Raw genomic sequence first — 23,143 nt, 5'->3', positions numbered from 1 at the left:
TATGGGCAAACGTAATTCTACCAAAATTCTGAGTATTCGTACCATTCCTAAAGTGATGTTATGTCTTTGAGTCATGTCTGGAAAGTATGAGTTTCTCAATAAAGCCCTTTAACTGTTAGAGGTAATTTCTGGTTCAAAATCCTGGGAAAGGTACAGTGTAGCTTTTCAGGAATGGAATGGAGCAGTATCACATGCTGTGATTTCTTCAAGTTTTGGTTTGGTTAAAAAAAAAAAAGTTCTTGGTTACAAAAGTCACTTCTGAGGCTTGATGAAGAATTTAAATAGTGGTGACATAGGTCATTAATTTGTAAAATCTTTTCCTACTACTCATCAGTGAAGAAGGGCATGTTACATACCTATATTTTTGCTACCAAGAGTCCATTGTACATGTAGAAAATGCTGATGTAAGTCCCATCTGGATTTGATAGCTTTCACAGTATCCAAAAGAAGCAGAGCTTCCTTCTACAACATATTGAAAATGAGAAAAATTAGTTCAAATTGGTCTTGAAGTTTAGGAAAATGAGTACAAGTACTAAACCAGATATAAAACCAAATCCCAGAATACTTCTCTTAATCACTTTTGATCTTAGAGTATAAGAACTAGGAATATTCTAGCTCTTTAAGTTTTGACGAGGAAAAACAGTAACCTGGTGGGAAGATGACATAACTGAGGCCTTCATGTAGGTGGTAAAGGGAAGTCAACAGCGGCATTATAAATATCAAGCTATGACTCTGATGAAATCCTAAAGTCTCGAGGTGCGTTACCAGGAAAGAAAATGCATTCGAAGCAAATCCTAATCTGTTAGACTGAAGCAAGAGCAAAAGCAGCATGCATTCGTTTCTAAGGTACACAAACCAAATATGAAGTGGAACTGTCACTTGTCTCCAGGGCAGCTGATATTTAACTTGACAATGATTAAACTTCTGATAAAATTGATTTGTTATTAACAGTAATACGTAATTCTAGAGTGTGTAGATCTATAAATAGATCTATTTCTTTGAAATACTGTGTTTCAGAACAAACAAATCTTAATTATTAAATACACAGTATTCACTTATACTGTATATAATGTAGTACATTAATCAGGCAAATAATGAATACTGAATCAGCCTTATTAAGCTGCTGTGTGTTTGTCTTGCTGGTGCATTTCCTTATGCATTTGTATATGAGCAGAGATTTTTGGGTCCACTGATTCTACTTGATCTTGGATTACATTATTGCATAAGTTGTGCTCTTTGGTTTTTATTCACCTTCAATGGACTGAATTAGTATCCAGCAGAAGTGGAAGTCAGGCTTGGAGAAGGCCCCTTGCCAAATAAAAGCATCACGAATAGCAGAGCATCTGACTGTGTGAATGATGTTTGACTGTTCCATCACTCTATGTTCCTTGTCAGAAGCACCACTGTAACCACCAGTATTTTTACTGTGTGCTTTGGGCTTGCAGAATTTTTGCAGGCAGAGGATGAAGTGCTGCTGGAGAGGTTCAAGGGTGTCTGGTGTAACCGTGCCCAAACTGGCCAAGGCACACCAGAGTTAGGCTGAGATTGGACACATGGCAGATAAAGTGATGTTAGTTGAGGCTACAGAAAAATCTCTGACCAAAAGTGTAATTTTGTTGCATATTTTAATTTCAAGATTCTGAAATGGTGGTCTCCCTGGGTGGAATGCTGGCTCTTCCAATAGAAAACAATTAAAGTCTCTTGTCTGCAATAATGCAGAATGTTAACTCATTGGCTTCCTACTACTGTCTCCCTACCCTCATTTCCTCACCTATATGATAGGAGTCTTGTATTAAATCACTGATCATACTTAGATTGAAAATATTTCAGTGAGTAGATGGCACCTCTCCCTAGGGCATGGGATTTTGCTATTTTCTTTCTTTTTCTTTCCAAGCTCCTTTCTAAGTTGGTTTGTTGGGTTTTTTTTTCAGAGGTGAGTCTTGCCATGATCTTTCTGTGTTCCTGCCGTTGCTTGAACGAAACGTTGAGTGTTTTGAGTGGTGTTTTCTGCGTAATGAAATGCAGGATTTTGGATACATCTTGTCACAGCAATTGCCTGCAGTGTGATGAGCTTTGCCCTAAGTTACTGTGCTTTAGAAGAGTATTGGGTTAGTCTCACAATAACTTGAAAACGAACAATTAATTCTTGTTTTAAGGCACCTCTGCATACTAGGGAGTTGCATCTCCCACATATGCAAGTCTAAAATAGTTTTGCAGGCATTGTGCAACGTACGCTGTAGAAAAGGATGGTGCTGTGAGGTTGTACATGTCTGGAGCTAATCTGCAGCATTTATAAATTTTGTACAAGGATTTCCCTTCTGTAATAAATTTATCTGGACAACTTGATTTGAAACCAACAGAGTTTAAAGAAACTAGAAGTTAGTAGCTTAGCCTTTTCAGAAGGGAAAACTGTTGAGGGGTTGGTAATGACTGTGATAGTTTTGATAAACATGTCTTTCTGTAGCTTTATATGTTTCTTAAGAGCTCATTACAGCTGCTTCTAATCCAGAGACCAGCTGCCAGTTTGCTGTACCTGGGATATATGCAGTAAGGTATACCCAGAGAGAGGGAGCATGTCTTGAAATAACTTCAAGCATGCAAGTTTTGAGCATGTCCAAAGGTTATTAGTCTTCAGGGAGGTTTCATCAGGATTGTCATCACTTCCTGCATTAAGGAAGAAAGTGGAAGTAATTAGGCTTTTCAGGAAACATGAAGTTTAGGTAGTTTCCTGCAAATAAGTTATATGGCTTTATGCCCCTGAGTCCCACATTTTTTCTGTTATTTGCGAGGGATATGTGTGTCTTCTAATATAGTGGTAAATCAGAAACTTCGTGACAATAGATGCAATGATTTGTTGGGTTTTATTAACTATTCCTTTTTTGCTAGACTGAAAATACAACAATTTAACTTTCTTGGGATCTGACTGAGGTTAAAAGCCAGTAACTCTTTTCCCTTGTCTGCAGAACCTGAACTTCACCGGCTTCCGCAAGATCTTAAAGAAGCATGACAAGAACTTGGAGACAGCACGGGGAGCAGAATGGCGGGTGGCTGAGGTGGAGGTAGCACCTTTCTACACTTGCAAGAAGATCAACCAGCTTATCTCCGAAACAGAGGTAAAGATGCTAGTCTGGATACTGTTCCTCTTTTTAACTAGAAACAGTGTTTTCTTGTTCACTACAGATTCCTATAATGTTTTGCCCTCTCTAGCTTGTATTTGCCACCAAGACTGTGGTCTTGGCACTGCTTACGTAATTTGGGTATTTCTCTTCAGCTGGTAACTTTTCACTCTGAAAAGCCAGTGCAGTGTTAGCTCGTATTGTGTAACTTGATGCATGGTGAGCTTCTCCTATCTTTGTTAATGTGTAAGTATTGGACCAGGGCTCAAATGTAACTTGGAAACCAACTGTTATTTTTGTTTTTTAATGCAGTACCATGTGCTTATCATTAGAATGAACTTCTGTGATGTATATCTTCATCTCCTTAGGAAGTGGTGACCAATGAGTTAGAAGATGGAGACAGACAGAAGGCTATGAAACGTTTGCGTGTTCCACCCTTAGGAGCAGCTCAGGTGAGAGATCAAGCTATGCAGCAAAGATGCTTCTCCAACTTGTTAAGGTGCCAAATTAGATTCAATGTCTGAACAAAGGAGTGCAAATAATTGATGTGAGCATGCTCTGCAAATTGTGAGGAGGATATCGTCACATAATCTGCTTTAGTTTGGAAGATTTGGAAACGGCTTACTTTTCCCAATTTTAAATTTATTCCGCAGATTAATCTGACTTTGCTGATAACCTGTTTACTCACCTTAATTCCACCATTGCTTTGTTCACAGCCTGTACCAGCCTGGACTACATTCAGGGTTGGATTATTCTGTGGGTTGTTCATTGCACTGAACGTCACTGTCATACTTTCAGGTGGGTATCCTTGACTGGACTCGCTGCCTGCTATACCTTGGTTTGGATATGTTCTCATCATTTAACGGGGGTCTGGATCTGAACTGGGTTGGTCAGGATGTTCTGGATTGAATCAGTCTGAGTCAGATCACACTGCTGTAAAGTATTAGTTCCGCTCAGTAATAGATTGTGTTTTTTCATGTTGTATATGTGGATTTTGGACTTTGAATATATTATGGTTTGTTCTCCTGGTTTCCTCCCTATTCTTGGAATGATGTTCTGGAGGTGGAACCTCCATCTATAAAGACAGATTTCTGTTATGGTTTTGTGAATACACAGACCTCACTCACTTTGAGACAGGTACTCCTAGAACTAAAGTTTTTCATTATACTAACTCCATACAGAGAGTGAGACCAGAGATAGAGCCATGTAAGCACCATGCCACTTGGGACATTTTCATGTAGAAATTTCAGGGATTTCAATGCCTGGTGCCTATTAATTGAATTAATTTAATTTTTCTTGTTGGCAGATTTTGGCAAGATTGTTTAACAGCTACAACGAATTATTATGTATCTCAGACATTGGTTTTATTCTGCTTTGTGCCTTCTGAGTTTGAACTCTGGGTAGAGTAAAAGCCATGTTAGTACTGTAGATCCAGACACAGCGTTTAATCACAAGCAGCTTTACTAATTGTGTGTGTGATTTCAGTAGTGGTGTAACTTGCTTAAACAGTAAAAAGGAAAAGGCTTAACAAAGCAACGTGTGAACTCTTGCGTTAGGGAAAGCCCATGTCTGTGGTTATGACTTAAAAGAAACTTTTAATCAGATGTTTCTGTAATTGAATCCAGTCATCTCTTGGGATAAAATGTCTCTGTTTGAGAAACTGTTTGCAGTGCTTCCCATTTGGTCTTCCAACGGTAGAAGCAGAAGCTTGACCTGTCTGTGGGAAGGGCCTGTTTAATGTGTAGAAGCTGCTCTATATTCATTGTATCTTTTTTTCTGTTGCTTATATGTTTGATCTCTGTGTGAGTTGCAAATACGGTTGAAGCCAGTTGTGTTTGCGTTATCTCTCACTAAGTGACACAGTTGTGAGGAGGAATTCATAAAAACGATTATACCTCCAAAGCAGATGTTACTAACTTACTGTGAATAATAGGTTTGTTTGTTATCAGCAGACATGATCTGGTATCTGTAAATTACTTCAGATATTGGGCAAAACCTGTATTCTAACTGCAAAGTGGTTTGTGGTTTTTTGTTGGGTTTTTTTTCTTTTATTTGGATATGAGTCTGCTAACCTCTCTGCTATATTTGAAAATTATGATTTGATTGACTGAAATGGGATTTAAGTATTGTATGTGTAGAATCTGTGAAACAGCATAGAACTTCTACTGGAAAACCACTTCTTTATTAGCTGACTTTACAACTAGAACAGCAGCATTTTACAGATGAATTCATAACACCTTGGGGTCTGTTAGAGGCTGCAAATGTTAATTTGGATCCCAGGTAAGTGTCCTCCTAAAGAGTACGAATTTTGAGGCATCGCTGTTTCTGTATTAGCTTTCCTAGGTGCCAAGCCAGTATATAATTGAAAGTTCATGGAAATGGGCATATGTTTTATTAACCAGAAACCTGTGAGATTTCATGCAAAATCTCAGACTCTTGCTGCAGCAGTGCCCTGTTTCTTGTTTGAGAATTAGGCTGCTATGCTGTTGGTCTTGTAACCAGGGACATCTTCCTCTCTGAACATCTTGTTCAGAGTTTGCATTTGCTGAAGGAATGAGTTGATCAGGTGTCACGTACCTGCTGTGACTCTAGCAGGTGACTTCGCTTGTATTTCATTTAACTGGATATGTGTGGAAAATCTCTCTGCCTTAGGGCTTGTAGTATGGAGGAGCCCTGGACTGGGTCGCACCAGTTTGAGACCACATACACCTTTGCTGGACACTTAACTGCAGGTTGGTCTTTGGGGGTCTTCAGTCAGACTGCTCAGCGGTAGTGAAGAAAATAGTTCACTCAGGACACATGAAAAGGAAATCAAATCTAGCCATTACACTGCGGAAGCTAAACTAGATAGGGTTTTAGTATCAGAAGAGAGAATATACAGAAATACTCTTAACTTCTTTGTGTTAGTATCTGATCTGCTTATACTGTTGAGTACCTGTTTTTTTTCTCCAGAACCAGCTGCTCTTCAACCTGCAGTTATGGTCCTGAGCCTAGAAATAAGATTAGCATGCATTAGATATGGAAGTCATATGCTATACTCTCATGAACCGTGTTCGCCTCAGGGGATAAACCTTTGTCTGAGTGTTTTGTCTTGAATAGCACACAGCATATCTGTCCTATTCTGTCTAGTCATGTCTTATTCAGTATTTTGGGGGATGCCTTGTCCTGTTTGAAAGCACCTGCTTTGGTTTTCAGATCAAAATTTGAAATGCTGCTTTTGCAATTCCATATTTAAGACTCATTTCTTTCAGCTTCTTCACAGTGTCTGTCATTTCTGTCCAAAATTTGACTGTCTTTTCCCTGAATCCAGTAGTCTCTAAGTTATACATTTAAAGTAGCAGTTCTTGAGTCATTGTTCCTTGCACAATTTTCCTCCATAATTTTATGTAGTATAAAGTACAAATGCTGAACACATGAAACTTCTTATGGATATGTTTGAGGAAAAAAAAAACCAAACCAAAACTATGAAAAACTCAGGGTTGTAATTTAGACAGGAAAATTTGTGCAAGTAAATTCTCAGCATCAATTCTGTAAAGCTGTATCCTTTTTTCTTTTCCTTTTTTTTTTTTTTTTCCCCTCTTAAAAAGCACATAGGTAAGAAATACTCAATGGAACTGAGGATTCAAGTAACCATATTTCCATATTTTACTTGTGCTTTTCTCATGAAACCTGTATTGGGCAACCAGGTGACAGCATTTTGCGAAGAGGCTTATGCTGGAGAAACCTCCTGCTGTATAAGGCTGCTCATTGTTTGAAATTAAGTGAATTTGTTTCCAAACCCCTGAAGACTGAACAAAGGAAGCAACAGGCTTTCCAGTATTGCTTGTGTTTGTTTTTCTGTTTGGGTGTGGCTGGATATTATATTGCTAGTTATGAATATGTATTACATTACAGTTGTATTGAGTTCAATGATTAGGCACAGTTTAGCATTGTTTTAAATGCTGTAAATTATGCTTCTTGGTTTTGTGGGGAGCTGAAGTATTTGTGTATCTGTCTGTTGGGATTTCATCTTCATTAAACCAGAACATTGAAGTGCTTATAGTCACGATTTATGCTAGCGATGTCCCACGTGCTGGTAGTATGACACAGGGGACTTACAATGCTGCTAATGACCTGACTACACCAGCTGGAGAGTGAATTTTTCCCAGAATACTCCTAAATGCTCTGACAGGCTGGGTAAAAACTCCTCTACTTGCTGGAATATGCAGGTGCCTATAAGTGCACCCTGTTTTCACAGGGTACAGCTGAGCATCTGAGAATGAGCATAAAGCAGCAGAGCACAACTTTGTGTTGTGACATAACTTGTGCTGTTGCTAAGGTCTTTCCTATTTTTTCTTTTCCAGGTGTGGCTTTTATAAAGGGACCAAATGTGTGGCCACTGGTGAGAATCTATCGAGGTGGCTTTCTCCTGATAGAATTCCTCTTTCTCCTGGGTATCAACACATATGGCTGGAGACAGGCTGGAGTGAATCACGTCCTCATCTTTGAACTCAATCCCCGCAGCAACTTGTCCCATCAACATCTCTTTGAGGTAAACAGAATAGATTGCAGGAGTGGTTGAGCTGTGTGGCATATCAGGAGGATAAATCCTGCATCATTTCCTGGCAAGGAGTTCTAATACAATTAGAAGAGGAAGTTGCTGAAGTCTGATTAGATTACAGGATTGAGCACTGCTCTCCCTTTTCTTATAATGAGAATTCATTGAGGATTTCAAAGCTATATTTTCATAAAGTATCTATGTGTTTTTTTTCTGTTGTTCTGTAGATTGCTGGTTTCCTGGGCGTTTTGTGGTGCCTGAGTCTGCTGGCATGTATATATGGTAAATTCACCTACATTCCTATGCAGGTGAATCCACTCATCTTATACGGCTTCATGTTGCTTTTTCTCATCAACCCTACCAAAACCTTATATTACAAGTCCCGTTTTTGGCTGCTCAAACTATTGGTAAGTCTCAAACCTGAAATAAATAAATAACTTATAAAAAATGCTGAGGCTGAGCAGTAGCAGTTCAGCATATATAAATGTTACTAATCTTCAGGAAAGTGGGATGCTTACACCACTGTGCGTTCATAGAGCAGACCTGATAAGGTATTGACTGCACATCACTGTTGAGCATTATTTTACAGAAGCAGCTTCTGCTTGTACCAGCCTATCATTATCTTTGTATTGCAGGTAGCTACTAGCTAATCTTCCTGTATACAGCTGTACGCATACTTTTGCACATATAGAAACACTCTGATGTATTTATTTTTTTGTTCCTAAACGGAGTGAAACAGTTTGGTTAGGGTTACAGTGCTGTAAGGCAAGGTTGCATGGAAGCTTCTCAGCCCAAACTGGGTGAGTGGCAACATATTAAGAGGATTCACTGATGAGTGGGAACATTTGCAAAGGTTACTGCTTATAAAATGATGTTCATAGGTGGGCTTTTTTTCACCAAATCTGTTTGTGGTCTTAAACTATTTATTTTAGACCCAGCTCCCATTTTCCAGGTAAGATAAATCTGGTAAATTGAATGTAAATGTGCGTGCTACTTCAGTGTTCTATTTATAGGTGGGAGCAACAAAAGAACAGTTTTCAAACTTGTATGGATCATCAGTTTCTTCCCAAATGGCTGATTCACACTTTCAAGCCCACTGTGTATGCCCTTTTAAATTGGCTTTCATCAAGTTGATTCCCTCAATACCTTATTCTTGCTGCAGCTGCTCGGAGAGCATTGGGTGTAAGAGGGTTTGGCAGGCTGATGTTATTTGTGGAATCATTTTAATGCCAGTTAAAACAATTCACTTTGTCTGGAACATGACAATGACGAAACATAGAATCATGCTTCAAGCATGCACATGCAGGTGTACACACAGCTACTTAACCTCTGTGTGCTTACCTCTGTTATTTTATTTACTAGCTTACTACTATTTCGGTTTTTCTTTTTTGCCTTCCAGCATGCAGCCATCTCTCATAGATGTACCTTTAGTCCCAAGCCTCATTAGTCTTGCTGCTGTCCCTTGGTGCTAGGGGAAGCACTGCAAGTGCTTTAACCATATGAGCAATATCTGTGCTAATTTACCTTAATATCTTAACAGGATAAGATTTTCAGTCCTCACAGACCTCTTAGGCAGTTTCCAGTAACTGCTCTGGCCCACCTATCTCTAGACTATGCTGCAGTCTGTGATAGAGGCACATCTTTGAGTGTGCAGAGGCCAATTCATCCCAAGGTCTCCTGGGGAAAAATGCTTCATCAAAATGCAAGATCACCTTAATGGTGGAAAATGACACAGTACTTCTGACTGTGTGTTACGCGAAAGGGGAAGAAAAAGGCCAGACAAACCACATAAAGAGTAGCTGTTAGGCTTTTCTAATTTTTATTGTGTGTAATTGGCTGGCTGAGTGTACTTTATTGCTCTGTGCAGTTGCCAGCAGCTATCTGGGTGAAAGGAGGTTTAAATAGTGCAATTCCTAGAGCTGTGCTGTTCACACAAATTTTGGTGAGCATTTTTCTTCACATCCTTAATATGTTTAATTTCCAACCATAACAAAATACGACATAGCGGGTGTAGCAGAGCGTTACTGGCACCTTCAATTTTTCTAGAACTGAACCAGGAGCATACTTCAGTGTGTTGTAGCATTTCCTGATGGATCTGGGGGGCTTGCTGCATCCACCTGTGATCATCAACAGCTGCTTGTTGGTACTTATGAGTTAGATCTCTTGATAATCCCTAAGGGACTGTAAGATATATCTGAATTGATCTTCCTCTGAAAAAAAAAAGTTTAATTCCCACACCAGCTCTTCTTTGTCGCCTGAGTACTTAGGTGAGTGTTCCTTTGCTGGCAGATGAGAAGGCCATGAGTGTGCTTGTGTAGGCTGAGGGGAGCAGCTCATCAGGAGGAATCCGATCCAAGTACAGGGGATGGCACAGCATCTGTATGCCCACACTCTGCAGGGAACCAAAATGGCAAAACAACTGCAGGGAGCCTGTCTGAGAGAGGTGAAAATCTAGGAAGTGTTTAGCTCCAGCTCAAATATCTACTGTCTCAGCACTTAGTAAAACCACAGCACCAGGAAGTCTGCTCTGACTGTGGAACTATTGATAATAGTAACCAATTACTAGAAACTGAAGTTCAACTCCAGCTTTTTGATGACTTTACTCTTGCAGCCCATCTTCTCTGGAGCATGTTGCAGACGCTTCTCAGCTGAGGATTGAGGAGTTGACTGTGGTACCTACCAGCAGACAGTGCCCTCCGCTGCCAGCACCCTCTGGTAGCTGGGCTGCAACTCTAGCTGTGCCTGGGCAGCATGTGGCAGCAGCCAGAAACCACAGAGCCTGACGTGCAGTGTTAGGAGGGTTCAGATGGCAGCTCAGGTTCTTAAGGATAGTTCACTGAGCTGCCAGTGCCTTATCTAGGTCATGGACATATCTGCTGACTCCTCCTCTGCTGTAGCATTTAGGTGGAAAGCTTCTGCTCTCAAATTTTATGTTGTCATCTGGCATTGCCTGAGTGTCTTTCTGTGAATTAATTAAATAACAACATGGATTTTATTATTTTCTTCTTTGTTTTCTCATTTAATTTGTTTTAGTCAGTCTTTGTTTATAATAAAAAAGGCCAGATGAAACAGGTAAAGATAGTATCAGGGAATGTTGGTAAAATGGAGGAAGGACCTTTTAAAAAGGAAGGCTGGTGTGGCTTCTCTGACCTCTGCAGAAGCTGTTCTGCAGCTGGACTGCTTTGAGGACAGACCTCCCTAGTGGCTGGCCCTGTTTTGAGCCTTTGCAATAGGTTCCGTCCTTCAGCACAAGTACTTTCTGGGTCAAGATCCATATCTGCTTTATGCCACTAAGTCTTAATCCCCTATTTGGCTTTGAAATTTAGGACCAGAGCCTTAAATTGGCATTAAAAGCCAATGGGAATGTGTCAGGCCGTTCCCTGTAAGGTTTCTGTAACTGTGTACCCTTCAGGTTAATAAAGAGAGCAATATAAAAGATGAGTGTTAGCCTGTGCTTTCATTAATTTAAAGATTCATAAATCTCTGAACTACCGGATGGTGCTGGTGCTGTCTTTTTTGAGAAATTGGCCATTAGTAACTATAACTAACTGGGTAGAGAGAGTTGTAATCAAAGGTAATGGACCATGAAAACTGTCTGGTTTGAAAGTAGCAAAACTGCTGTTAAGGCTTAGAGGGAAAGTGGACTGGGATTGAGAGGAAGTCTAATTGACAGTCAATAGGATTTCCTCTACCCTTTCTTTAACTCTTTCCCTGCTAGAGGCATGGGCAGATTCAGCAGTAACAATCTTTGCTTTTTCAACTTCTAACACCAAACAACAACTAATGTGTTAAGTAAACCGAACCGTGATCATAGTTAATGGCCATGCTGAGGGTCTATAATCTAACTGAAATATTAAGGGTGAGGGAGAAGGTAAGTGTGGAAGATGTCAATAGACATTACATAAATGCCTGAAAGAAAGCACTGATCAAAATGAGGAGCAGCAGGAGAAACGGAGATTGGAAGTTTCTGGGAAAGAGCTTGGTTGGAGGAGACTAGGCTCTTCTGCCAGTGGGGAGGGAAAAAAAGGACAACCCCCAAAAAACCAAGCCCAAAACAACAACAACAAACACCAAAAAAAAGCGAGGGGACATGAACGGTTGCATGCAGAGAGGAATGCAGGAATGTTACTTGTACTAAAAGTGAGGAGACAGCTATCTTTTTTGCATCAGTAGGAGCAAAAGGTCAGCAATTAATCTTCAAGCCTTTCTGTGATATCCCATATTTGTTCAATGCCATGATGTCCTGCCATTGTATTTAGATGTATTTGACACTGTTATGAATTATTCCTTATTCTTCCTGACAGTTTCGAGTATTCACTGCTCCCTTCCACAAGGTAGGCTTCGCAGATTTCTGGCTGGCTGATCAGCTCAACAGCCTGGTCGTAATACTCATGGATCTGGAATACATGATCTGCTTCTACAGCTTTGAGGTTCAGTGGGAGGATAACGCTGGACTTCTGGCAAATACAGGTAGAGTAATGCTGATGACCCATGCAAATGCAGTCAAAATGATCTGAAAAAAACTGGCAAGGCAGCTTCATAATTATCTGTCTTTTTGAAGAGGGCTACCAAAGACATAGGGAACTAAAATAATTCATGTTTCTTGTAAACACAGTATTGGAGAGATTCTCCCCTTTCTTAATTACATCCAGAGAAATTGAATTTCGCATCAGTGTTCATTTCCTAATCCAGTCATATGGCCTGACATGTATATTCATCAAAGAATTTAGATGCAGCACTTCTTGATTGGAAAAAGAAATCCATTTTCCTGGCATTGCTGTTTTCTTTCGTAGTAGTTTAACCATGTATTTGCTTTTAGCCAGTTCCTGTTGCTCAGCGTCAAAATGAGTTGCATGAGCTTGTTAACCACAATTTTCTATCCTGTAGCCTGCTTCTTACAGGCTCCATAAAAGTACCCTAAAGCAAGAGAGAGGATGGAGAAACGTCCTTGTTAATGTCACCTCTTACTCAATTAGAGTTGATGCTGTGATGCCAGGGTTGTGCGTGCTCTCTCTCTTCTTTCTAGCCAGAAGAACCACAGAGTTGGCATATGAATTTTGACTTTGGCCTTCCCGGTGGCAAAATTGTACCTGTCTCCTCCTGGATCAGGCTGTTGTCTTTTCATTTTAAGCAGTGACTGCTGGCAAATTGTGTTGTCTGATGGTTTTGACACTTGCTGAAAGAATTTGCAGTATGCTTCAATAAGCATTAGTGTTCACTTTGTTCTTCAGATCTGCTTGATCTGTCTCTTCCCTTTAAGACAGTGTTGCAAGTAACTAAATATTTATTTATTAAGAATAAATAAATAGAGCAACTGTGTGGATATCAACTTGTCCTTTTCCAGTTGAAATAGTAGAATGATAGCACAGTGCTTTGGGATAAATATCAGCTAATAACTTGTCTTCATTATTCCGAATAAGATGTTTGTTAGTGGAATGTTTGGTTAAGATATGCTGAGCAAGACAGAAAGAGAATATGGCATGCTTGGGGATTCCAGGCAAAGCTGGGTTTTCCTGGTCATTTTCTCAATAAAAGGTTTTCAAACTTCAGAACGTATGCCAAATACTGGCATAGTCATATTGGCATAGTTGTCTCTCACCTCAGTTGTTGAAGCCAGGGCTTAAAAAATAAAAAAAGAAAGAGGTAGCAAAACCACATTACTGAAACATGTTTTGTCCTATTACAATATAAAAGAAAAATGGGTCAAGGACATCTTAGTCAAAGTAGCCTTTTTGAGCTGTCCCACAGAGTTTGGAAATGTTTTCCCATTTATGCACAAAAATTCAGTGTCGAAGGCCTTTTATAATTCCATTCTTAATTGATTATTAACAGTACTGCCAACAGCACAAAATAAATTTAAAAATAGATTATTTCTGATCTTGTTGCATGTTAGTTACACCGGCAGCAGTGAAGGAGTTAGGTGATGATCTGTCTAAATGTGTTTATTCATGTGACATGACATCAATACCTCTGAGATGGAATAGAGCTTTAGGATACTTCCTGGTGATGAGGAGCTTCTCACTGTTCTGGATGTGTGTGTGCCTAAATATGAGACATTGATGGGTAGTTGTTCTCATATCAAGTGATAATATTCTTACAGAAGGGAAGACAATAGGAGTTCTTAAATTTATTAACTCTTTGTCCCTGAAACTTTTTTCTTGCAGATAATCAGATTTGTTACAGCTACTCCTACGGAGTGAGAGCGGTTGTCCAGTGCATCCCTGCTTGGTTGCGATTCATCCAGTGCCTGCGCCGTTACCGTGATAACAAACGGGCCTTTCATCTGGTTAACGCTGGAAAATATTCCACCACCTTCTTTGTGGTGACATTTGCAGCCCTCTACAGCACTCACAAAGGTATTGATTATTTTGGAAAATCCTTTGCAAGTCATGGGATTTGTGGTTTACACGGGAGAAGCTCAGAATTTGGCATGCCATTGAAGCATGAACTTTTGGCACCTGTGAAACATTTCAGTGGAAAGACAAAGTCCTGCCTAGCTTGCAGAGAGTAATTTAAGATCTTCTTTTAGGTATTTTTCACATACCTGGTCCTCTTAGAACTGCGTTTCTGGAGTGAGAGAATTTTGAGGTTTCTCTCTCAAAAGGAGAAAATGGAAATACCTGTCAGTTTTTGTTGTCAAGGGAGGTTGAATAGGAGATGAATATGGAAAGAGAGAACATAGGAAAGACTTCTCCCTTAGTATTCATGAATAGCTAACCTGCATCATGTAAATAAAGCTGGTCCATCATTCCTGGATGTGGAGAAATGTACACAGTGCCGTGAATTGTGCTCTCTGGATTTTCCGGTGTGTTTCTATTCATGCTTTATTCTGCAGCTGTTAGGGAGTTGTTTCCAATCCATTTAACTGCAGATTGAGCTCTGATCCCTGAAGTTCCCCATCTCCCTGGAAACGACAATTACTCGATTCTACTCTTGTTCTGAAGGAAAAAGCTTTTAGTTTCTGCACTTAAGGCAGTCACCCTGCGTTTCATTGTTCTGAAGTCCTAAAAGCTGTATTCTTTTATTTGAAAATATGTGCCTTCTGTATCTCCAGAAATTAGCAGCTGCACATGCTCGTGACCAGTTACTTATCCTGAACTATGATTGTGGCAGAGCAGGGAAAAGTGTTCAAGGCATGCTGGTTTTTCGATGGGTGGCAGGGTTATTAGAAACCTTCCTGTGGTCAAGAAATGGCTGTTTTGACCTAGCTGGGCCTGATGATAATGTTTGCAAGCCTCGTATTTTAATGGCAGAGAAGTGCATTGGTGCAAGCTGCCTGAAGGCTGGAAGTCAGGCACTCTGTCTGGAGGCACACACAAACCTAGTGTGGGAGCATCAGTTGTGGATGCAGTGCCTCGCCCCTCTGTGCATCTCCTCCTCGCTGCTGTGCCCCTGGAGCTTGTTCCCATTTTAACTTGTTTGCTCAGTGACATTCCGCAGCTCTTCATTTCTAGCCCTGCAGTCCAGTTAGTCACCACTGCCAAACCCCAAGATGAGACAAATACAGATTGCCTGCCTATAGTCACTGCTTATATGCTTTTATATGCAGTGCCTGCTTTGGGGAGGCTGACTAATGCTTCTCCTTCCTGGGGGTGGACACTCTGGCAGAGCCTTCTGTGGGAAGGTTAGGGTATGTTTGGAACCAAGCGGAAAGCCAGCATCTGTCAAAATGTCCTGATGAGGAGTCTGACCTCTTTCTGCTTCCTGTGAGGTTTGCTTCCTGCCAGCATCACTGATCCTTGTTCTCATTGCTGCCATACATAACTGTTGTCTGCTCTTCAAGTCTGGCAGGGAGTGGGTTGCAATGAGGTGTTTATGAGGTAGGCACAGGGCTTGCTCCAGTTGCTAAGAGTTCTTCGTGACTCCCAGCTTTTGCCTGTCCAGTTTTGTTAGTGGAAGTCAATAGCACGTAGTTGTTGGTATCATACAAAATAAATGGGAAGCTTTGTAGCCTTTGGAAATTACACATTAGCACACATTTTGTCAGTGTTAATGTGCCTGGGCTTGTAGCCACTTTTCAGAGAGCTGCCTAAAAACTTTGCTGTGTCCTTTCAGCCCTGTAGGCCTATTCCCATCCTTCCATAAATGCACTTTGTAATACTCTCTACCAGTTAAGAATCCAATTTAATCTATGTGCTTTACATAGATCCCCGGTTCTTTCTGAACTTGGAATCAGATGGTCTATCATCAAGTTGTTATGATATTACTGTTGAAAATAGACGCACTGCTCGCCCACACCTTCTGTATGCCTGCCTAAGGATAGCAGAGACAAACACCAATCCTTACCTACAGAACATCTGTTGGGGGCTAGCTGCTTGCTGTCAAGAAAGCAAGCACTTCCCAAAACAAACGTCAGTTGGTAAAGATCCTTGCTTCTTAAACCTGTTCTAAATTACAGTAAGCAGTGAACTTGTTTATTGGCTGGGGTAGCAAAAGTTTTATTTCAACCGTCTTTAGTGCCTGTGTTTGCAAGCCTATGACTTATACCCCCTGGAATGACAGCTTTGGCTGCCAGGACAAGAGGGTAATTGGCAGGCTTTTCTTGGGACGTCAGGTAATGCACACCAGTGCCTGTTTTCCACTTGGGAGTCCTGGGGACATCTCAGCCCTCTGAAAATGCTTGTCCTCCTCCCTTGCTTTGAGCATTGAAAAGCTTTCAGCTGGTCTGTAAGTTTTAGCCTGCATCTGCCAGCTGTGTGAAAATGAATTATGCGGGTAGGAGGGTTTGTTGGCATTGAAAGCCAGCTAATTCTCATAGAGTGCACTTACAGCATTCTTGTGCTGTGTTTTCATATGCTTGCTGGAAAACAACCTGAGCTAAACAAATGTACAAATGCCACCTTATTATGTTACATGATGTATGGTGGCTCTGGCCATATGTGACACTCCCTTCTCCAAGCCTCCTGTAGTGAAGTTCCGCACCCACCCCCCCCAGCCCCCACCCCCAGTAACACAGTGTGCTATGGGCTCTTGATGAGTATCTCTGTTTCACCAAAATATCACTGTTTAATAATTCATAGCGCTCAGGCAGTGCATAATTCTGATTCTTTCTTCCTTCAGAGATGTCATTTCTTTCCTTTTCTTCCTTTATTTAAATGCAGAATGCAATTTTCTCTGCTAATTGCAGTTGGAATGTTAGACTGATAAGACATAGAGGTAAATTCTGTTAGGTTTTCACTCCCAAAGAGCAATGTTATTGTGCTGGGACAAGACTAGTTTTACAGAGTTAACTCCAAGCTATCATTTCTATATTCGAATATCATTTGAATTAGTGAAGCTGAAGTGAGTAGCTGCCCCATAAAATAAGGCCAGAGCAGGCAGCAGCAGCATGGACAAGTGTCAACTCAAGCTGCCCACTTCAGTACAGCTCAGAAGCACCACCACGTTTCAGGGATGACAGCAGCAACCCAAGGGCAACTGTTGCTGAGCTCCCAAAGGAAGAATTCTCAGTATTTTTGTATTGCTCAAAGGAATGAGAAGCAAAGGCCGCGTTCTGTAAATATAGTCCTGCGGGGTGTGTTTGCACAGGCAAATGAGGCATATCTGTAACTCTAAGCTACCTAGCAACTGGAGTGCATGCTGCCGGTCCCTTCCCGCTTGCAGCATGGCCGAGCAGAAGCCTTTGACTCAGCTCTTTCCCTGACTTGCTTTGCACTAAGCAGTTCAGTGCTGGCTTTAACTTCCCTGGCAGTGCTGAGTAGCTGTCCCCAGAGCTAGCCAACTGAATATTACATTGCCTTATTTAAGCCATATGGAAACCTACCTGGTGCTGGGGAAACAATTATGCCTGAGTCAGCAGCAGAATATTTACCCCAAGTGCAGTGCTATTTTGACGCACAACTTTTTGCAGTGCTTTCACTCTGCCAAAAGCAGATGTGCTTTCTGGGACAAATGCACCAGTATAACTGCTTCCACTTCAGACCAGCTTATCCTATCATTCCACAGGAATCCCCTCTTGTATAAAGTGTGTTTGCATTTAGGGTGGTACACTGACATACCTAGAATAGCCAGCCTTGGTTTCATTCCTCATTCAGACTTGGTTCAGGCTTTGCAGGAAAGGATTATTATATTCAGGTGTTCAGCTCTTATGAGAGTGTAACTGGAGTTGTGTTGTACTACTGTAAGAGTGAAAATCGTGTTTTAAGCTTTATGCATGGTTTATGCTACAACTTTATTCTTTACAAAATGAGACAAATCTTGGTTTTGCTATTGTCTGCCAATTTTCTCTTACCTTGTTGCCTTTTGCTTACATGGTGTCATCAGAAATATCTGGCTCACATAGAAAACAGATTTGGCTTCTGTGCTGGAAGAACTGAGCTTCTTGAGTGCTTTGTACTCTTCCACCACTTCCTGGTTTTGTGGGATTTGCTGTTTCAGCATGAGCATTTGTGTGTTTACCTTGTTTTTTTTCAGGAATGCATTACTGAACTTAAGTACTAGATTCAGATTGGCTATGTGGGAGTTTATCTTTTGAAGTTTTCATTGTCAGCTTGATTTACACACCTTGTTCAATGAAGTACTTGTGGTCTGGGTAGTGTCCAGCTCTTTATTATCCTCTGAATTATACAAAAGGTTTAATCCACATGGCCTAGAAACTTGAGTAAGCATCAGTTCTTCCATATCACTTCCCATACCCTTTCCAGTTATTCCATGTAGGACTGATGAACACTGGCTGTCATCAGCTTGGAAGTGCTGTGGCAAGAGCCTTAGGTTGGTCTAAGATAATGTAACTGCCATGCACTTTCTCATTAAATGGCCCGGGAAATTGATAGTGATTAAAAATACAGAAGTTAACTAAATAGGGCTGTCTCTAAAGAGTAGTGCTTCTGTGTTCTCATCATTGCTTCAGAAGTAGGCTCCTCTGATGAAATGGTGCGTAATTTGTTTTGTTTAAAGCCAGTGTAAGAGAAAACTGTGAAACTCCTTGCTTTGCCACGGAATAGAGATGTCAACTGCTTAAGACAAGAGCCATCCTTCGATTAATGGGCTTTTGCAGGAAGGTGCTGGACCATGCCTCACTAACAGGAAGGTTTGACCAGGTCTGACCAGATGAAGATGAATGGGGAATGTGCTGCTGCTTGAAAATACAGTGAAAGATTCCCAGGTCTTGTAACTGCTGCCCATTCCTCATTAATCATAATGGCTTCAGTTGTTACCAGGGGTGATACCGGCTGGCGTAGCCAAGTTCATGGTGGAGCAAACCACTGGTTCTCCTGCGGTCTGTCCTGCTGTAGCTCCCTGAGGAGGGGCATGACTTCCAGATGAAGGATGGTGATGCACAGCAGGAAGGGGGGTGGGGGGAGGATGGTGGTAACATCAAACTCGCACTGGTTGCTGCAGGAGGGTAGCTGATTGTAACTTAGCTCTGCCGGCTGAAGTACTGGGTAGTGGGTTGTGTCACTGAGCCCTTGTTGCTACCATATTAGTAACTGTAGGGTGCAACCCCTGTGGAGTGAATTTGCTGGTAAGTGGAATAATAATTAACTGTGATCCTAAATGATTACAGCAGGAAAAGAGAACAAGTTGAGAGAGTTGTGAGAACTGGGACTATGTAAAATGACTTTTACACAAATCGGACATCGTTGCAATAGCTTATAGTACTTCAACGGAGAATTTCATTTCTAGGGAATGGGATGTGGGGCAAGGTAAAATAGCTGGACATTCAGAATTCAAGTAGACTTTTATTTTTAAGTACAAAATTTAAAAGCAAAACAAAACCCAAGCAACATTCACAAAAGAATTAAGCCAGTAGCGTTTGTGAGATCCTGTTCAATAGCTTATCCCTTGTGTGCTGGTACAAGGTCTTCCATCTCTCCACCTCTTTCTGGGTGCTGGAAGAGCTGTCAGCACTGTGGTAAGCAAATAATTTGATTTAGGTGTCAGAAGAGCCTTACAGAGTGCCAGGTTGACCTCTTGAAGTAAAACAAACTTTATAATGGGATTAACTGGCTTTTTTCTTAATACTTGCAGCTTTTTGCCTTAGCACATCATACTGGCAATTCTATCAGGATGATTATTTGGAGCCAGAATGTGCAATGTCTGTCACATTGCTGTGAGCTAGGATGAATTTTTGTCTGAAACCCTGTCATCCCATGCCCAGGAGGCCTTCAGTAATGAGTTGTGTTCATTAGCCAGTCTTTCTGATCCTTTCCATTGGAGCAGCAGCAGCAGTGTCATTTAGTGAAGATTTGGAGGCATTGCCGTGGGCAAACATTTCCATCCTGGCCTCTGACCTCCTCCCAGCTTTGACATGGGTCTCTGCAGCACCCTGAGCAAACCCTGTTTCTGCATGCCAGCTTGTTAGCTCCTCTAATTGTTTAGACACCCATCCCAGCGATGGTGCTTCAGAGTGGAGCCAGAAAGGGTGAGGAGCACCCGAGCAGGGCTGTGGCAGGACCACCGTGGCGGAGGTCCCGGCAGAAGCTTCCTTGCTTGGCAGCCTGCGGTGAGTGGGGAAGGCGAGAGGAGACGGCAGCCTATGCTTGGCGGGGAGCCTGGGAAGGGGTGTTAAGTTTCGGGAACTGACACCACACCCTGAACGTCAGCACAAATGAGGCATGAAATCCCACCGGGAAATCTTCCCGTGCTTTGTAGCTCTGCAAATGTCAAGCGGGACATTCCTGGTGCCGGCAGCCACGCTGTGGGGGAGAGGCAACCTCAGCACCCTGCTGCTGCATGATTCATGCATTTGCTTCTCAAGATTGCAGCTGAGAAATGGATTTTAATAGCTGGGATTTGGACAGTGAACTAATGGTACTGTTTGTGTTGTTTAATATACTTTTGTGTTAAAGATGGCAGGAATTCTAATGAATAAGGTGTTAAGTAAAAAGGGTGGCACTTAAGTGGGGGAAGCCTGACTTTTTTTTTTTTTTTAGGAATATTTCAAGAAAAGCAAGTGACTGTATCAGGAGCAATTTTCCAGTCCAATGTGTGCAGGTCTGGAGTTCTCTGGTGCTGCAGAAATCTAGATGTGATCATCTAACATCTGTATTTTTGATTTTGATCTTTTTTCATTGCTGTTACGTTTTGAAGGAATCTGCTTTTGGATCTCAAGCACTATAGAGGCAGCAGATGACGTTGTGTCCCAGTCCCTAGATTGTCTAAAGAAGGCCCTGGTTACCATGCTATTTATTTCTGATTGTGAATCCAGATAGTCTTATTAGTGAGACTGCTGGCAAATGCTTAGGTTGGAAATTCCATCTTTCTCAAGGTAGCAACTGAACATCCCCTGAAGAACACTTAAATGCTAGAGAAGCCACCAGATGAATCATATCAAATCTGTCATGACTTGATACTCTTCCTTCTGTTTGCAATTAAATCACATTCTTTTGTTTGTGAGATACAAGCAATTAGATTGCTGTGTTGTCTTGAAATTAGACACAGTTGTATCATCCTATAAGCCCAGTGCAAACCTACAGAGTATTTTTAGTCAAAACATGATTTGGGGTTTTCTCTGCTCTACAAATGTAGAATCTAACTAGAAGAAGAAACGAGATTTTGCCTCCTGACTGTTCTTCACTGTGCTGTATCTTGATATTTCGCTTTAAATTGTGCCTGGAGGCTAGAGCAGAGGTTTGCAGAATCTAATGGGAAGGTTGTTCGTACAAAATGGTTGGTATTTGAAAAAATCCATCAGCACACGATGGCGAGTCCTCCATGTGCTCCTCCGGGTTATTTGCCTTTTTATTGCATCAGGTCCACTGTCATGTCATGGTTGTGCCATTGATCAGTATTAAATAGTGGTGCGTGCTGGCTAAGCAGAAAGGCAGTGCTGCTGCTATTCCCTCATTAAGATGTGTAATTACTGAGGAAGTGGTGATACTGCACTTCAGTAAGGTGTTAGACAAATGCTTTGGGGTGTCATTCTGATGACAGTTCTTATATAGATAAGTCACTTCTGCCTGTCACCTCTCGTTCTGTGCTGGGATGGAGTTAACAGGCAGATGTCATCTCCAGGCTAATTGAGTGGCAGAAAGTATATGCTCAGTACTCTAGTGTCTGTGCTTGGCTAGCCTACTGTAAATATATGTATTCTTGTTTCGGTTCTGTTTAAATCTGTGATTGAGAGGCTGGTCACTAAAGGAGAATGAATTTTGTGTGCCTTGACCAAGAGGTTTTTAATTGACGCTGGAGGCAGAACTCCTCTGGCTGGATCTGTTTTGTCTGATGTAGCAGGGCTTACCTGACTGTGTTTCCAGATAACCTCATGCTTCTTACAGCTTTTATCACAGCTTTCACCATCAGCAGAAACCATGCACCAGGACTGCTTATCGAGGGCCATTGTGCTTTTGTCCAGATCTTCAATAATACATGGCATTGATTTTTTTCTGTGTTGAATACTATATAGTGTTTACATTCCACAGAATAATTCAGCAGGGTAAACAGATAGTATTATTTGGAAGAAAAGTCAATATTAACTGCATTCAGGATAGTATTTGCTGTCTACCTTTGATGGAAAGCAACCTTTCTCTTGCGTGTGTTTAGAAGGGGCTATAATTTCTGTGGAGTAGTATTCTCTTAGAACACTAGTCAGATACTGTGTCTGCCGGGGCTGGTTTTGTGATCCAAGATATTGTCTATCAGCAATTTTTGCAGGCAGTAAATTCTGCTGCTGCAAGTGCCTCTGGCTGTTTTCTGGCACTGTGGCCATTCACAGCTTCAGTTCAGAGGTGGAAGTCTTCCATTATTTATCTAGTTGACCTGGAGCAATTTGTAGGTGTATTTGTGCAGTGTATCTAGTGGAATTGCCTTTAATAGGGTAAGCTGAGAATGCTAATGGGAATTCTGTGGTGAAGGTTGCAAATGGCTCCTGTGGTATGCTGCCTTCCATCAACTTTGCAGCAAGTGGAGATGGCAGGGCACTGTGAGCTTGAATAGCCTCCGATGTCACTGAGCACCTCCAGGTTGCAGACATGGTAATGTGAACATGTACTGAAATCTGCCCATCAGCAGGGAGGGTGAAGCTGCACCTGCAATGTTACATACAGAGGTTTTGTGCTGGTGGGGTTTCATCCTGCATGTGCTGTTTTGAGTAACTCTAGCTTAGGAAGCTGCTAGATGGCAGCGCCCTTTGGAGCATCGAGTAGAAAGGTCCTTCATGCACCTCTTGCTGGGTGGACTGGCTGTTATGCTGCTGAAGGATTGCTGCAGTCCCTGGGATGTGGAAGAGTGTTGGGGTTTTTTCCCTCTTGGAGAGGTTGAGATCTACCATGTGTCCAGAGTGCTTCCCTTGTCCTGAGACTATCCGTTGCTAATGATTTTTGGTGGTTTCTGGCACATCGTTAAATGCAGGATGAAACAATTCCTGCTTAAATAGACCCTGGCATTATCAAACATATGCACAGCTATGAATTGCTTCTGAAAAACTGGGAGGCCAGGAGTAGATGGTGCCTCTGGACAGAATATGAATGCCTTGATTTTCTAGCCCCTTGAGCAGCAGTGAAGAGGGCTACTAGAACCAGCCAGTGGAGACTGAGATATAATTGCTTGC

At 41.5% G+C, this 23,143-nt stretch overlaps 1 protein-coding gene across 1 annotated transcript in view; it reads left to right on the top strand.

The window, feature by feature from the left end:
* Positions 1 to 23,143, top strand: part of XPR1 (xenotropic and polytropic retrovirus receptor 1) — a 112,464-nt gene that overhangs the window by 77,673 nt on the left and 11,648 nt on the right. Inside the window, exons 5-11 of the mRNA XM_065674045.1 lie at positions 2,964 to 3,113; positions 3,485 to 3,568; positions 3,833 to 3,914; positions 7,460 to 7,647; positions 7,881 to 8,060; positions 11,958 to 12,123; positions 13,818 to 14,009. Of these exons, the coding sequence (XP_065530117.1) occupies positions 2,964 to 3,113; positions 3,485 to 3,568; positions 3,833 to 3,914; positions 7,460 to 7,647; positions 7,881 to 8,060; positions 11,958 to 12,123; positions 13,818 to 14,009 (1,042 nt within the window). The remainder of the gene's footprint in view (positions 1 to 2,963; positions 3,114 to 3,484; positions 3,569 to 3,832; positions 3,915 to 7,459; positions 7,648 to 7,880; positions 8,061 to 11,957; positions 12,124 to 13,817; positions 14,010 to 23,143) is intronic.

The sequence above is a fragment of the Lathamus discolor genome, chromosome 3 (genome assembly GCF_037157495.1).
Source record: "Lathamus discolor isolate bLatDis1 chromosome 3, bLatDis1.hap1, whole genome shotgun sequence".
NCBI classification, from domain to species: Eukaryota; Metazoa; Chordata; class Aves; order Psittaciformes; family Psittacidae; genus Lathamus; species Lathamus discolor.
The sequence above is the reverse complement of the archived record's forward strand: the minus strand, read 5'-3'. Positions and strand labels throughout refer to the sequence as shown.